At 38.2% G+C, this 16788-nt stretch overlaps 1 protein-coding gene across 6 annotated transcripts; it reads left to right on the forward strand.

The window, feature by feature from the left end:
• The first annotated feature begins 1036 nt into the window (after positions 1–1036).
• Positions 1037–13927, forward strand: LOC108993698 (DUF724 domain-containing protein 2-like). Of its 6 annotated transcripts, none has more exons than XM_018968685.2 (9): positions 1037–1632; positions 1857–2270; positions 3543–3986; positions 9434–9548; positions 9669–9727; positions 11584–11668; positions 11757–11861; positions 12726–12866; positions 12940–13927. In XM_018968685.2, the coding sequence occupies exons 1-9, from the start codon at positions 1168–1170 to the stop codon at positions 13635–13637; spliced, it is 2526 nt and encodes an 841-aa protein (XP_018824230.2). In that variant the 5' UTR covers positions 1037–1167; the 3' UTR covers positions 13638–13927. The 6 variants fall into 6 exon arrangements, with proteins under 6 accessions (XP_018824230.2, XP_018824231.2, XP_035549432.1 ...); XM_018968686.2 differs by having other exon boundaries at positions 9675–9727; XM_035693539.1 differs by having other exon boundaries at positions 3549–3986.
• Positions 13928–16788: the final 2861 nt, after the last annotated feature.

The following is a 16788-nucleotide window of genomic DNA, read 5'->3' on the forward strand; positions in this document are numbered from 1 at the left end:
GTCATAAAATTATACATATAATGGGATGAGATATTTTATTAAAAATAAAATAAAATATTATTATAATATTATTTTAAAATTTAAAAAATTAAATTATTTATTATATTTTATATAAAAATTTTTTAAAAAATATAATATTTAATGATAAAACTAAAATAAATAATTTAATTTCATATAACTAAAACAACCTTAAGTATTTTACGTCACTAGATATGATTAGGGGTGTCAAATCGTGTTAACGGGTTGTGTCAAGATATGTACATAACACTTAATGGGTTAACACGAACACGACCCATTAAAGATTTTGTGTCAAAATTTCAAACCCGAACACGACACGGTAAGATAACGGGTTGACACGACACGACCCGTTAATGAATAAGAAATAAATTGACACGACGCAACATGACACGACCCGTTTCGTTTCAACCCGTTTATGTTAATGGGTTGAACAGACACGACCCGTTTGACTTAATTGAATTATATAAATATTTAAATATAAAAAATATTTATAAAAAATAAAAAACTAACTACAAGTCTAAAATTACAATTCAAACAAATATGATCCACACAATTTGTAATAATATTCATTATTAAAATTACATTCCAAATATAATAAACAAAACATACAATGTAAATATATTAATGTTACAATCTCAAATATAATAAAAAGTTAAAAACACAAATCTAAACAAATTTAAAACTTGAAGAAGGAAGTGAAGCGTCTTCCTTGTCCTTTAGGTCTAAGGGTATAAATGTAAATTTAATTTTCTTAATGGGTCATAACGAGTTGACCTGTTAGTAATTCCCGTTAAGCAATCGTGTCTTGACGGGTCAATCTGTTTTGATCCGAATCCGTTAAGGCTAAACTCTAACCTGCTTTTATCATGTCGTGTTCGTATTGTATTAACGGATCGTGTTCCATATTATCATTCTTAGATATGATAGATAGATAGATAGATAGATAAAATAAAATAAAATAAAATAATAATAAAATAACACTGAGGGATTTTGATGATAAAAATTCCCAAAACGGCCGCCATTTTCCGAGGCCGTACGGTTAACAAACCTTCGATCGATCGTAGAGAACGTCCCCTCGGCCGGTCTCTCCAATAGTATCCATCCCCACCTCACGCAAACATACACACAGAGGTCAGAGAGCACACCAAAATGGGGAGCTTTGAAAGCAGCAGCGAGACGAACCATCCCTACAGTTTGGGTGCGGAGGTCGAAGTGGCCAGAGACGAGCCAGGTCTCAAGGGCTCTTGGTACCTGGCCACTATCATCGACCTCCCTTCAGTGCCTTTACCCAAGATGCTCCAGAGGGCAAGGGTCGAGTACCAGACCTTGCTCACCGAAGATAGGTCCGAGCCACTCAAGGAGTACGTTGACATGGCCTATATAAGGCCTTCGCCTCCCCAACAAGAGGTTGCTGCCCAGAATTTTGAGCATGGCGATGTTGTTGGCGCGTATTTCAGGGATGGGTGGTGGACTGGTGTGGTCGTGAGAGTCCTTGGAGATTCGAGCTACGGGGTTTTTTTCGAGAACCCGCCGGGTATTTTTGAATTTGACCGAAAAGATTTGAGAGTTCACTTGGAGTGGCTCGGGGAGAAGTGGGTTCGTACTGAGAAGCAGGTATATCATGTAGTTTTAGGGTTAAAATCGAAGATTTTTTCAACTTATTTGTCGAATTTTGTTGCACAATTTGAATTATTGTTGATGGGTATTAGTTTCTGGGTTTGTTTAATTGCTGATCTAAGTGTAATGTGTTAATAATCCGAGGATTATATGCATAATTGTTATAATTATCAATAAAATAGTTATGATTGTAATGATTTTTTATCCTCTGATTTCCAAAGCAAAGGACAGGTTCAGTTTTCAGCTCAGGGATGGCAGTAGAAGTGAATATCAAAAAAGAAAATCTGTCCGATGCTTGGTTCCCCGCAATTGTCATTAAAGAGAACGGGGATGACACATTTTTGGTGAAGTATGAGAGCTCTGATGAGTCTAGTCTTGGTAGGGTTGCTGTAGATTTTCTCCATATTCGAGCTTCTCTTCCTCCACCTCCTCAGGCAAACATAAAATACGATGTGTTGGAAAAAGTGGATGCATTTTGTGACTTTGCTTGGCGGCCGGGTTTGATTGCTAAACGCATTAATGATACGAGGTATCTTGTCTATTTCAATCGCACGAATGAGGATAAGATAATCAATCTGTCGAATATAAGGCCTCGTGTGGAATGGAAAGATGGGAAATGGGTCAGTAGATATCAGGTATTCTCTCTCTCTCTCTCTCGCACACGCACAAAGGGAATTGGGACGAGTTTGGGTTTGAACAGCGTAGCCGTAATATGGCTGGATTGAATCCTTCACAATGGAAATACTCTCTTCTCCCTACCCAAAAAGCAACAAGCCCCGCAACATAAGCGAAGCGAGCTGTGCTAGTAGTTGGAATCCAGTTTCAGCTGGCTGCTAACAAAAGCTTGACTAATCGGGGTGCTAGTCATAGTGGGTGGTGATGTTATGCTTTAAAGCTTTTGCATCTTTTTATTTCTTCTTCCCAAAGATATGGAATTAAATGTAAATATCATGTTTCCCTTTTCTATTAAATCAGATTATTTTTTTTCTCCTCAGCATCTTTGGATAAAATCTTTCCGTTTGTTTTTAATCGGTAATCAAAATAAAATCTTTCATTTAAAAGGCACAGAAAAGTTCTTTACTTTTACATGACACAATGCATGCTGCTGCTGATTTGAGGGTACTTTTGGAGGGTTATACTTGATTGGATGGACCCTCTGTCCATCCTGATTTTTTTTTTTAATACTAGAATATTCATACATCTTTATTTATAGGGTTTATGTATTAGTTGGTTGTATCTGTGAAGCAATGAGGAGTTTGATCCCTCAGTTTTGCTCAAGTAGTACAGACATGACAATATATACCTTGGTAATATTAGGTTTACTCTACTAAACTTTTATAGTGTGTGCCAAAGTTACTATGCTAAAAATTGGTTTTCCACCATTTATTGGGAAATTGGCAATTAGAAGAGTGATAGGATTCATAAACTACGTTCATTATGTGACTTCTTATTTGGTGGTATCTTTCTTGTTGAACCGGTGCTTGTTTCTGAGTACAGATAAAAAAAATGTTTGTTTCTAAGAAGTATATTTACTTATCTTTAGGTTATAGTACTTACACTTTGCCTAAGATGTTACTTCCAATTACATTATTGTTAATTACTCTGAGAATGATACAAATGTGGTGCATAAACTACTGAGAATATATGCAATGGCCATGGGCGTGGGGAATAGGCATCACTTGTGCCATCACCTCAGTGTGCTTTGGTGTTTGGATAACACTGATAAATTTATATTAGAAAGTTTGCATGGAAGAGGTAAGAGTTGGCTATCGTTACTAAAAAGGTTATAAGGATTTATTAGAGGTAAGAGTTGGTTTGTGTTACCAATGTTGTAAGGATTTATTGGACCAATAAAAAAAAGGTTATAAGGACTTATTGGTAGCTTGAATAACAGACTTTTGTTTCAGGAACAGACGAGGCATGATCAGATTGCCAGTAACCCTGAAGGAACTGTTGAAGTTGAAGGTTCAGGTGTCACAAGGGATAGCATGAGTGAGAGAACACCGCTTTCTGCAAATTCTGTGAAGAAATCGATGGAGCAGTCAAGTCTTGGTGATGGAAAAGGACTAAGTTATGCCTTGACTGGAAGCATGAAGAAAATGAAACTACCCACCTCTGATGGTAATTCTACAGAGTCGCATCCTCCAAAAAAGTTGAGAAGGAGGAATACCTTAGAGGCCCTGTTATCTGCTACAGCGTGCGACTTAAGGAAGAGGCAAAGCAAAACATCAACCAAAGTACTTTCTGGATTGGCTACCCCAAACAGTGAAGATAAACAATCAAGACCTACAGAGGCTGATGCCAATCAACATTTTGCTGAAATTGAGAGCCTTGGTGGGGCAGCAAAAGTTGTGAGTTTAATCTTCTCTCGTAGTCCTTATTTGTGCTCGTACTATTTGCTTATATATTGATTGTTTTGGAAAAAAGAGACTTTTATTAATTGGCTTGTGAAATTCCGCAAGCATGAACTTTAGCAAAACAATTAGTAACCTGGTTTACCTCCCTGAAAATGTGACCTACCTTTACTTGCAAACAAAATCTCACAACTTGAAACTCTTCCTATACCTCAAGCACTTCCCAATATAAACACCATGACCAAGCAACTGATTAACTATGAGTTGAGAATCAGATTCTAAATCAACAAAAAGGAAATTTAGCTTCATACAAAGTTTCAAACTATCCACAACAGCCCTTAATTCAGCCATGTCATCCATGCCTCTCCATAATGACTTGAAAAACCAACCAAGAATCTCCTAAATAACTCCTTTATAATTCCCCCACCACATGCCACTCCCATCAACATTCTACTTTATTTGGCCTTCCAATGTTTTAATCCATTTTTAGGACCTGAACCTTTGGACTTCTGGTAGGAATACAAAGTAACCCAAGCTGTTGGAAAGTATAAGAACCCATATAGGGGATTACCTTACCGTAGAAACCATGGAAACAAACCTAGCCAACCAAGACATAATCTGAAAAACTAAACCCTCCAGCTCCACCAGCTTTGACTCCATTCTAGCCGTAAATTATCTAGTCCATAAACATCAACTAATAATAGAAGGCGAGAAGTGCCACAGTCACAAACAGATTTTACAAAAGTAAACTCACAAACTGACATGGTTTCATGTGATTCATTAAATCTAATTTATGATAAAAGTTAACTTTACAATCTGACGTACTACATGAAACCATGTTAGTTTGCAAATTTACTTTTGTGAAATCTTTCTGTGACTAAAGCATTTTTCATGTAAGGCAATGTCCCAATCATAATACCAAATTGAGAACGTTTTTATCCTTTTGAGCCATTACAAGACATTTTTCTAAAACTGTCAAGCTGCATATTTTTTTAGTAGGTAACTGGAGATTTTATTGAATAAAGCAAAAGCTTAGCCCGAGTACACATGATGTATACAAGAGACTAAGAATGAAATATATATATATATATATAATAAAAAAGGTTAGCTATATGCTGTGTATTATCAACAGACACCTAATTAGAAACAGAAAAGGATACAAGGAAATCTATAGCAGGCACCCCAAGAAACAGAGTATTGAAGAAGAAGGTTTTAAGCCCTTCCATTGTCCTCTTGCGGTCCTTAAAATTTCTACCATTCATTTACCTCCAAATATACCACACTAGCAGATATGAGCCATCTTGCACACTGCAATTTGCGAGCTGCCACATTGCCAATATGAGCCAATCGTCTCCAGTTTGCAAAGAGGTCTACTATCATTCTAGGCATAACTGAAGACAATCAAACTCTACCAAAGAAGTTGTTTCATAAGGATCTGGCAACCTCATTATGGACTAAAAGGTGGTCTAGAGATTCTCCACTCAGCCACGATGATATGAAATTCTTGAGATTATCAATGGCGAGAATCTTTCCTAAGCACTTATAAAAAAATTATCTTTGCTAAGGAAGTTTTCCAATTAAAAAAAGAGGATTGCTATAGCTACAAAGAGATTACACAAAAGCAATCACACAAACTGACGTGGTTTCATGTAATTCGTTAGATCTACTTTACAATAAAAGTAACTTTACAATCTGACGAATCACGTGAAGCCACAAATTTGTGGGATTACTTTTGTATAATTCATTTGTGGCTAAAATATTTCTCTTAAAAAAAAGTTGCTGTTAAAGGTGCTTTGGTTTGCCAAATGCTTATTAGCAGACTTGATAGATCACTTCAGAATGGTAAATATGCTGATAAAGACAAACATGAATATGTTGTCATGAGTTTTTGTAAAAGGAAATTTATGAGTCCAATCTATTCCTCAGTCCTATACACAAATTTTGATCAATACAATTTTTTTGATAATTAATCAAATTTAGGAGACGTTTGGATTCGCAGCTCATCTCAGCTCATCTCAACTCATTTCAACTCATCTCACTACTATTCATTACTATTCAGCAACTTTAACTCACAAATCTCACTACTATTTACAACTCATCTCATTACTATTCACAATCTATCTCAACTCATCTCAACTCATCTCAAGTCATTTTCGAATCCAAACGTCTCCTTATTGATCATCATAATTAGGCATAGCCCAAGTACACATGTAGTATGCAAGAGAGATATACCTAATTACAACCTACAGACAAAAAAGAAGCATACAAGTCATTAAAACTATCCCCCTCAAATACAATAGCCTTAGCCCAAAGTAACAAAGACTATAAAAATAAGGCCTCGTTTGGTTATACAAACAATCTCATCTCATCTATTCATTACAACTTTCCCAAACTCCCACACAAAATACAATAAACAATTCAACTTTTTTAAATTTCAAAACAAAAATAATATTAAAAAATAATATTCTTTTAGTAATTTCCCTGTATTCCACTCCAACAAGCCAAAAGATCCACCACTCTCTTCGGCATCACCCAAGCAATGTCCAGCCTTAGAAAAATTTCATCCCATAGAGCTTTTGCCACATCACAGTAGAGAAGAAGATGGTTTGTCGATTCGCCATTCTGTTTATACATAAAGCACCAATCCATTATGAAAAAACGACACTTCCTCAACTTGTCTATGGTGAGAATTTTCCCGTGAGAGGCCAGCCAATCAAAAAAAGCAACTTGTAGAGGTACTTTGCTTTTCCAAATGTCTTCCAAGGGAAGACAATGGAAGGATGAGAAAACATAACATTATAAAAGGATCTAACTGCGAAATTCATGTTCCTTGGATGGATCCACAGCAGTTTGTCGTCCATGCCACAGTCCAAATTCAAAGCATACAAGGTGCTGTAAAAATCAGAAATGTCTCTCACTTCCCACTCCTAGTCTTGAACTGCTCTGATAAATGATACATTACACTGCAATAGGCCATTCGAGGAAACCATATAATCAGCAATAGAGGCTTCATTATGCAATGCAATTTTGAAGACAGAAGGATAAACCTCCTTTAAAGCAATGTCTCTGCACCAAACATCAACCCAATGTCTCATAATTGATCAATACAATTATGAGCATATTGAAATAAGAGATTTATTGACAATCCACCTTGGTATGATTTTCCATTCAAGACAAGATCACATCTTGGAATCTCACCAATTGATTCTTTTCACTATGCGCAATAACTTATTTTTCTACGACAGCTGGCCAACACGTTGGGGTGTAAGATAGCCTCACTCCCTTTGACTTACCTGGGCCTTATGTTGGGGGCTCCTTCAAGAGCGTCTTCTTTATGGGACACATTGGTTGAAAAAGTAGAGTGGAGACTGGCGGGATGAAAAATGATGTATTTGTCAAAAAGTGGTAGGATTACGTTGATTAAAAGTACTTTGTCTAACCTACCATCTTATTTTTTATCCTTGTTTCCTATACCTGCAAGTGTGACGTTTTGAATTGAGAAATTCCAACATGATTTCTTGTAGAGTGGAATGGGGGAGGAGTTCAAGTTTTACCTAGTCAAGTGGGAGATGGTATGCCGCCCCATTTCTAATGGTGGTTTGGGCATCAGAAGTATGAGGATCTTTAATCGGGCATTACTTGACAAGTGGCTGTGGAGATATCATAAGGAACTAGAAGCCCTGTGGAAATTGGTGATTGAGAGCAAACATGGAGATTTATTTGGGGGGGGATGGTGCTCTAAAGAAGTAAGGGGGGCATATGGAGTGGGTTTGTGGAAACACATTTGAAGAGGATGGGAGGTCTTGAGTAGACACACTAGACTTCTTCTGGGTGAGGGCTCAATGATTAAATTCTGGAGAGATATTTGGTACGGTAATAGTACTCTACAAGAGATATTCCCTTCACTATTCAATATTGCTAGTGCTAAAGATGTATCAGTGGCAGAAGTCATGGAGATATCTGGGGGCAGATCCATTGGAACATCACCTTTAGTAGGGCAGCATAAGACTGGGAAATGAGCAGCTTTGCAGATTTTTCTAGCCTTTTGTACTCTATAACACCAAGCACTCAGCAAGAAGACTTAATGTGGTGGATACCCGATGGTAAAAGGGTATTCTCGGTTCGCTCATTTTATTAGGCTCTCACATAAGAACCCCAAACTTAGTCTCTGCGGAGAAGGCTTTGGAGACATAAGGCGCCTTCCAAAGCATCTTTTTTTGTGTGGACAACCTCGTTGGGGAAGATTTTCACAATCGACAACTTGAGGAAACGAAGTGTAATCATTGTAGATTGGTGTTGCATGTGTAGAGAAGGGGGAGAGTCTGTAAACCATCTCCTACTACATTGTGAGACTGCTCAGGTATTATGGAATGAGGTGTTCAGTAGATTAGACTTGTTTTGGGTTATGCTAGAGACAATGGTGGCAATGCTGGCCAGCTGGACAAATCTAAGAGGCATGCAACAGATTAAAGTTGTCTGGAATATGATCTCTATATGCATTATGTGGTGTTTATGGCAGGAACGTAATGACAGGACATTTGAAGACAAGGAGAGATCGCAGGAGGAGCTGAAAGATTTATTCTTTAGAACACTTTGTACTTGGGCCATTACTGTTGACTTCAATGGCATGAACCTACATGATTTTCTTGTCTATAATGTATCTACGTAGCTTAAGACATGCCTTTTTTTTTACTGATTAGAACTCTGTATATGGCTCTGCCTATTCTTTGATCAATAAAATTTGTTTACTTATAAAAAAAAAAAACTTATTTTTCTCTTCCCAAAGTTTTTATTCCAAATCAGAAGTTTAAAGCTGAAAGGCAAGGAAGTTGAAGAAGTATGCAAAATGCGCTCTTGAAGATTTGAAAGCCAACATGGGATTCCATAATAGATCTGAAATATCTTATAGTATATTTCATGGAAATGCATTTACTTTTAGTGTCTTGTTTAAACCTTAAAAAACAAACTGGAACTCTATTATAAGACTATATAAATTGAAAAGATAGTTGCCATCGCTGGCCAAACCCTTTTGATACCTAGAATCATTAGCTGATTTCCTATTTTAGAAGCATTTTTTAAAGTACTATATAAACAAAATTTTTGTATGCTTGCAAAAACTTTAATGAGACCTTGTCAGTTTGGCTTAGTCGGGGTAGATGCTACTCAAGGTGCAGTTTTGCATTCTTAAGATATCCATCGAGGATCCGTCTACTTGGGCTTTTGCCTATTCCTACGATCAATAAAATCTTATTTACTGATAAAAAGAAAGAAAGAAAGAAAGATATCCATCGAGGACAACATGATGTAGATTGGACCTCTCTACATCAATGTCTTTTTTCAAATCACCTTGAGGGGCAATGATAATCATCTCGTAATTTAACTTCAGTTTGGTTTCTTCTGTGGCCTGATAGTTCTTTTAAGAACATTTTCATTTCCTTGTGTAGTGGACTGGGCAACAGAAGCATGGTCAATTAGACAGTCAAGAAACAAATACCATGAGAAGTAAGGAGGGAAGATCTACAAAATCACAAGTAAAGAGCCCACTGTCTATAGCAGCAGGTAAATACAGTCATAAATGAACATTGCATTGATTGGATTTTCTAGGCAAAGTAGATAGCCATTATAGTGTGTGCAGGATTTTAGTATTTTCTACAGTAAAGAATGTTTACATCTAATTAGATGCAGGTAAGGAGGACAATGCGGATGGTGGCACTGCAAAAGAAATTGTTCATGAAGATGTAAGTAAAGAAGCTGAAATGCCTGTCATCTTATGTTTTGAAGCTACGGGGATGGGGGGTTTAGATCAGAAGAAGAATAAAAATTGTCCTACCCAAGATTCTGTGGTAAGTTGATACTGAGGGACCCTGCTACGTCCACTGAGAAACCCCACCGAGGGTTTCTACTGACAGTGCAAAATTTCTTCCTTTTTTTTTTCCAAACATTTTAAAACCCTCTTAAACATTTAAAAAAAGAAAAACACAAACTCATTAAAAAGCACTTCCTTTGGCATGGAGATGACCAAAACGGACTGCCCCTCACCAAAGGTGACTCAGAAATTGCCAACGGGTTGCGCAGTCAATGCTCTTTTTCGTCGAATTGACAACACCCACGACAGAACCTGAGGTATTGCCGAGTTTTGGGGGAGTTTCCGCTATCCCCAAAATTCAAATGGTGACCATGGTTCCACCACCCATGTCGGAGGGAACTGGTGTACCTCTTCAGGCATCTTGTGGGTCGATACATAACTTTGGCCTAGGTGGTGACAACATTAATAGCTCTGTGGAGGAGATGCGAGTTTTAGGAACTGGTGTTGAGGAAGGGATGGGGTTGTCATTGGTGCCTTGCGAGGGGGAATTTTTAGGGCCTGGTCCATAGTTTGGAGAGGAGACTGCAGAAGATGTTGTCCCCTTGATATCCCTCCCACCGATTAACAATATAGTTGATTCATCATCGGATTCGATTTTGGACAAAGTAAATGAGATACAACAGTGTGTGGGGATTACTTGCGAAGGATTTGAGGACCAATTCACAGCACTACTCATTGCAATAGAGGCGGGTCATGTACTTGGCTCAAAATCAAGATCTAAGAAGAGCAGAGAGTTAAAGCACTTACTTGGGCAATCAACTATGATGATAAGGGAGGTAGTTCAAGTTGAGGGAGGACCAAAGGGAAAAGACAAAACCAATTGAATATTTTTAGCAGGCTCGTTCGGAGTTTACAAGTACTGGGGAGTGTGTTGGGGAATTTACAGTGGCTTGGCGTATGGGCAAAATCTGGTTTGGTGGGATAGGCATTGGTGCATTGGTGGTGGTTTGGGGCAGGCACACCTTTGGGCTTGGGCTAGGGCTTTGTTAGGTTCATTTTCCTAGATGGGTTTATCTTTTTTTGCACCCCAACTAGGTGTTTTCTCTTGTATACATCCAGTATACTTGGCTACGCCTATTGGCATTAATAAGTTTTTACTTATATAAAAAAAAAACACTTAACCATTAAGTAAAAAAAACCCAATTGGTACAAATCCTCGGTAGGATTTGTTGGAGGGAAAATTTCCCTTATATTGAGATTCGTCTAATTTGTCTCAGAACTCAGCAGTACATGACGACCAATTATCATATGATTATCAAGTGTATACACCAGAGGTAAAACTTGGTTCTTGTCGTCAAGTAAAAAGAAAGAAAAGGGGAATCTGCGCGAGTACCCACCATGCCACACTTTGTAGGCAAAGTAGATTGCATTCTAGTGTGGTGCATGTGCTGAATGTGTGTTTGTGTGTTATAATTCCTCAAACCAGGTTAATTGTTAAGTTAATTTACATTTTGCACCCCCACCCCCAAAAATATTACCTTTTGAATACAAATTTGAAGATTTCTATGGCTTTCTCAATTTAATTGATATGTTAGAGCCTACTGTTGGAACATGTGGAACGAGAATGAACAGGAAGTATGTAGGATTATCCGCTAGATAGCTTGGGTTTGTGTCAAGGCATGGCAATACTTTTAGTGGAAGTTCCATCATAGTGGTTTTGTCTTTTCTCTAATCCTGTTTTTGACTCAGCCCAGTGATATTGGTTATGATGTTTTTCTTATTGTGCAGAAGATATGTCCACATATATCTGGAGGAAACAGCATTAAAAGAAAGAGAGGAAGGCCTCGTAAAGTAGTGGTCACTATCTCAAAAGGTTCAGAGGAAGCTATATAATAGCATCAAGCATAGTTGCTAGATAGTTCTCATTTTTTACCGAAATCACTGTGCTGTATGATTTGTAGGTAAGGAGCAGAATGGAGCTGGAGGTGCTGCTGATGGAACTGTTGTAGAAGTTCTTCCAACCCAAGGAGTTGCTTCATATATGCTTACAGTGGGGAAATCTACAGGTATGATGGGTGTGCAATCTTAGTTCCTTCTTTCAGCCCCCTAGTAAGGAGTTAACGAAAGCTTATCAGGAACCAGAAGCTTTTATAACTTCCGTTAGTATAGTAACTAAGTGAAAATATTAGACTAGCCCCTAAATTTTAGAACAGAAAAAATTTAAAACAATAAGCTTGTGAAGCATTAGTGGAGCAACTAAAAATACACGTCAAGAAAAAAATAAGGTAAAACCCTAGAGTGATAAGCTGAATTTAAGATGGTTGAGGGACTAGTTGTGATGAGGCTTTTAACTTTGTGAAGAAACTCAAAATGATGTCAAGAAAAAAAGAAGGCAACACCCTAGAACGATACGGTGAATTTAAGATGGTTGAGGGACTATTGTGATGAGGCTTTTTAACTTTTGGTGTGGATATGTTTGTTTTATCCTTCATGTCATCAAAAAAATGTTTCTTTTATCCTTCATTTATAGTTTTCTAGTCCAAGGAGAGTGAAATAAGGCTTGGAATTTTGTGACAGGCACTCCAAGGCTCTTCTCCCATGGTTCCTCAACCATTAAATAGAGTATTAAATTCTTTGTTTGTGTGAGATATTTCCTAGGGAAAGGTTACATGCTTTAAGCATGTACTGAACGACTTCAATTTTCCTGCATTTGGTTCTCCTGTAAAAAGGACCTTTATTCCAACACATCTGTGAGAATTCACATGTGAAGAAAAAGGATGAATCGATTGGGAATAATTGTTGGAAACACATTGCAGATTAATAAAGCAAATTCCCTTTGCCTTGCTCTTCATTAGGACCAAATTAGGTGGGAGAATTGCTTACAATGTTATACGATGTCCGGAACTAAAGACAGTGCTTGCATTTTGTAGACTCTCACGACATATCAACAGCAAATAATGTTGGCATGACAAGCCTTGCAGCATCTGGCAATATGGATGATGATGATGATCAGCCTCTATCAACATGGATTGATGAAATGCTGCATTGTCCAACAATAATCAAAGAGTCAAGTAAGCTACTTTGACATTCTGATCAATTCCCTGCCGTGGTAATATGCCCTGATTATATTTGCCTTCTGCATAGAACTATCGCCTGTTAGGACTGTCAATGCATGCAATGAAGTAAGAGAACAGAAAGTTGATATTGCGCAACAAGTTCCTGTGGCTGATGCCACCAGTGACTGTGTGTTGGATGAGACTAGAAGCTTGCCATTTGTGAAGAATTCACCTATATGGAAGACAATTGAAGGTATGGAAATATTCAGATTAATGCCACAAGATCCACACTTTCGGCCCTTGAGTAAATGCAAAGAGGAGTATCGGGAGGGATTGGCTGTTGCTAATATGGTAACCTTTACCAGTTTGGTTGAGAAAATATCCAAATTGCGATTAGATGACCCAAGCAGCATTTTTTATGGCTATTTGGAGAGTCTTCATGAGCTGGAAAAGCATGGATTTGATGTTACAGTTTTACAAGGTCGTATGAATGAATTGCTGTCAATTAAAGATAGAGAAGGGCAGATATTGAACAAGTCCAAAGATGCGGAGTTTAAGATATTGCATTATCATCAGGAGAAAACGGTTTTGGCTGAAGAGATGGCCAATATTACTACGCAGATAACTAAGCTACAGGTAGAACATACACTAATCGAGTCAAAAATGAAGAGTAAAGAACTTGAAATTTCCAGGTTGCAGAAGCGTGTGGACACAATCAATGAGGACATTCAGAGTGCCCAGCTTGATTTTGAGAAGACAGTTGCCGCCCCTTGGAAATTGGAGTGATATCCTCTTCGCCTCATTTGGCAAACTGTGCTCCTCCTTTTGGTGAAAGCTCCCTTGAGGGCATGGAGATGCTGCCCTACTATGGAAGTTGTTGACTTTAGCACATTAGAGTAGCTTTGTAAATTGATTTTAGCTAGTCTTAATACGCCAAATCTCAGTGACAGATAGCAAGTTTGGTTTTTTTTTTTTTTTTTGAATGGCTTTTTGCCTCTTGATTTTATTTTTGTTATATATAGTCTTTTGAATATACATGGTTAGTGATTGATTTTTTGTTGGCTCTTCGCTACCAATCTTGGTTGTGGTGTGTAAGTCTTGATATCTGGCATAAGAAGCATGGTGGCATGGTTGCTTAGGGGTACAAAAAAACAATAGAAATCATGTAAACAATTATTTCCTCGTGTTTAGTTATGCTATGGAATTCGACCTCTTCATCTTATTTTGCGTTGGAAAAATGGAAAAAGAAAAGGGTAAAGTGAAATTTTCTGTTCAGGCAAGAAAACCCTATTAGCAATGCCATTAAACATAACCTATTTAATTAAGCATTATGTACAATTTTACACAAAATGAAGATAGACTTGGCCAATGTAAATGCAATTGATACATGGGTACCGATGACAGACCTAAGAAATATGTAATCTTGGTAATGGTCTTATAATTTGATCAGCTTTAATTTCGATTTGAGTCACCTTGTAGGTCACATGCAAACTCTCAGTCCCAAGTCCTTGGTGGCTGGTGGATGGCCATCATAACGACCTTACGTTTCAGCTAATAATTCAATATGCGGACATAATAATTTCATCCAGAGTCGGATTGAGATTACTTAAGATTTTATATTTACAATTTAAGAGACGAGAAGTGCAAACGTCATAAAGAGATTTTACAAAAGTAAATTCATAAATTGACATGATAACATATAATATGTTTGTTAGATTTACTTTATAATAAAAGTAACTTTAATCTACTTTTGTAAAATCTCTTTATGATTAAAGCATTCTCTTAAAAGATATATGTGTGAATTATATAGTATTTAATGGGTTGGCAATTGATAATAACTTAATTTCCACAACAGACCGGAAGAAATGAAAGAATGATTTTCGGCCCACGTTGATGATTCAAACTTCGCTATGGTACTCTTTGCGTTCATCTATAAAATAAATAATAAGTGAGCAAATAAAAATAAATAAAAAGAGACACATGGATTTACGTGATTCGGCATAATGTTTATGTCCACGAGTTGTTTGAGGGCGAAATCCACTATAATTGACGATTTTACAATCTCTCATGGCCTCACATATCTCACAATACAATGAAAGAATTTAGGAAAGATCATTTGGAGTCGCTATGTGTGGTGAAGTTTGCATATAGGGAGCTTGTGTGGAGAACCTATGTAGAGTCTGTCAGATTTGTGGGGATCTCCTCTTTAAATTGAAGTCTATTTCCTTGTAGTGATTGAGTCCAACTTGTCTTGTAAATCTATTTTCTTTTAGGAGTCTGAATCTCTTTCCTTTTAGGACCCTAAATCAAATTGTCTTATCTCTTCTTGGTTTTATCTCTAATGGCTAAATACTTGACTTTATCTCTTCCCTTAATTTTAGTGATGGGCTGGACCTAGTCAATTCTGTCCTAACAATTGCCCGCGATTCTTAAGGTCGATTTGCTCAACAAGATAGCCTTGAGAATTTTCAAGTCAATAAATCAATTGCGTTAGGTGCAAGCACAAAACTCTTCTTTGGCAGAAGACGTACTCAACCGCATTAGGCGTGAGCGTAAAGCTTTGCTTTGGTGAGAAATGTATTCGACCGCGTTAGATGCTAGCGTGAAGCTCGATTTGAGCGGGAGATGTACTCGACCACATTAGGTGTGAGCATAGATCTCTTCTTTGGCGGGAGATGTACTTGACCGCTTTAGATGCAAGTGTAGAGCTCGGTTGCGAGAGATGTACTCGTTTGCGTTAGGTGTGAGCATGGAGCTTGGTTTCAACGGGAGATGTACTCGACCGCATTAGGTATGAGCGCGGAGCTTGACTTCGGTAGGAGATGTCCTCTATTATGTTAGGTGCGAGAGTGGAGCTCGGCTTTGAGTTTGTTTATTTGTTTGGATGTTTTCTTGAGAGATTGTTTATTGTCAGTGAAGAGTGTATATTTCCATAATTGATTTTTTTGTGATCGTTTTTGTTATTATTAGTAGTAGTGGATTTTCTGCCCCTTGGTGTAAATCGTCACTTGATGTTCCGATTTTGTTTTTGGTGTTTGTTGATAGTAACCCGTACTGAGTGGTCAGAGAGCCCATTGACCCCCTGGGTCCTTCTTAGGCAGTTGCCTAACCCGTTGACTCATTCCCAAAGGAAATCCGCTTGAGGCGGTTGGGGAGTTTGGAGGCTTGTTTTTGGAGGTAACTCGCTAGCAGCGATTGTGGCATGAGTGTAAACACTTGGCATTTGCTGGAGAAGATGTTGTGCTTGTATTGCTGTCCAAGTGAGAGAGGTCGGGCAGTCCAGAGATTTGCCAGCTTTTTGGGAGGTCGAGTAGTCCTTGACCTTTCTTGCCTATTGACTCTTCATGAGGGAGATCGGGCAGTCGGGTGACTTGTCCCGCCTCTTGACTCTCAACAAGGTATGATTAAGGTCAGACGGTCCTTGACCTTTTTTGTCTGTTGGCTTGTCACGAGGGAGGTCGGGCAATCTAATGACTTGTCTTGCCTTTTGATCCTCGGTGAGAGATAAGTAAGGTCGGGCGATCCTTGACCTTTTTTGCCTATTGACTCGTCACGAGGGAGATTGGGCAGTTTGATGACTTGTCCCGCCTCTTGATCCTTGGCGAGGTATGAGTAAGGTCGGGCACTCCTTGACCTTTCTTACCAGTTAGCTCGTCATGAGGGAGGTCGGCCAATCGGGTGACTTGTCTCACCTATTGACTCTCAGCGAGAGATAAGTAAGGCCAATCCGGTGACTTGACCTTTCCCGCTAGTTGTCTCGTCACAAAGGAAGTTGGGAAGTCGAGTGACTTATCCTGCCTGTTAACTCTCGGCGAGAGATAAGTAAGGTTCGGCGGTCCTTGACTTTTCCTACTTGTTAACTCGTCACGAGGGAGGCTGGGCAGTCTGATGACTTGTTCTGCCTTTTAATCCTCAACTAGATATGAGTAAGGTCGGG

The sequence above is a fragment of the Juglans regia genome, chromosome 8 (genome assembly GCF_001411555.2).
Source record: "Juglans regia cultivar Chandler chromosome 8, Walnut 2.0, whole genome shotgun sequence".
NCBI classification, from domain to species: Eukaryota; Viridiplantae; Streptophyta; class Magnoliopsida; order Fagales; family Juglandaceae; genus Juglans; species Juglans regia.

What these genes read in the sequence shown, in the direction of transcription:
- LOC108993698 (XM_018968685.2), top strand. Translation starts at nt 1,168, where the DNA reads ATGGGGAGCTTTGAAAGCAGCAGCGAGACGAACCATCCCTACAGTTTG. An exon ending in GGGTTCGTACTGAGAAGCAG is followed by an intron (nt 1,633 to 1,856) that starts GTATATCATGTA and finishes TGATTTCCAAAG; the next exon opens with CAAAGGACAGGTTCAGTTTT. An exon ending in AAGAAATTGTTCATGAAGAT is followed by an intron (nt 9,728 to 11,583) that starts GTAAGTAAAGAA and finishes CTTATTGTGCAG; the next exon opens with AAGATATGTCCACATATATC.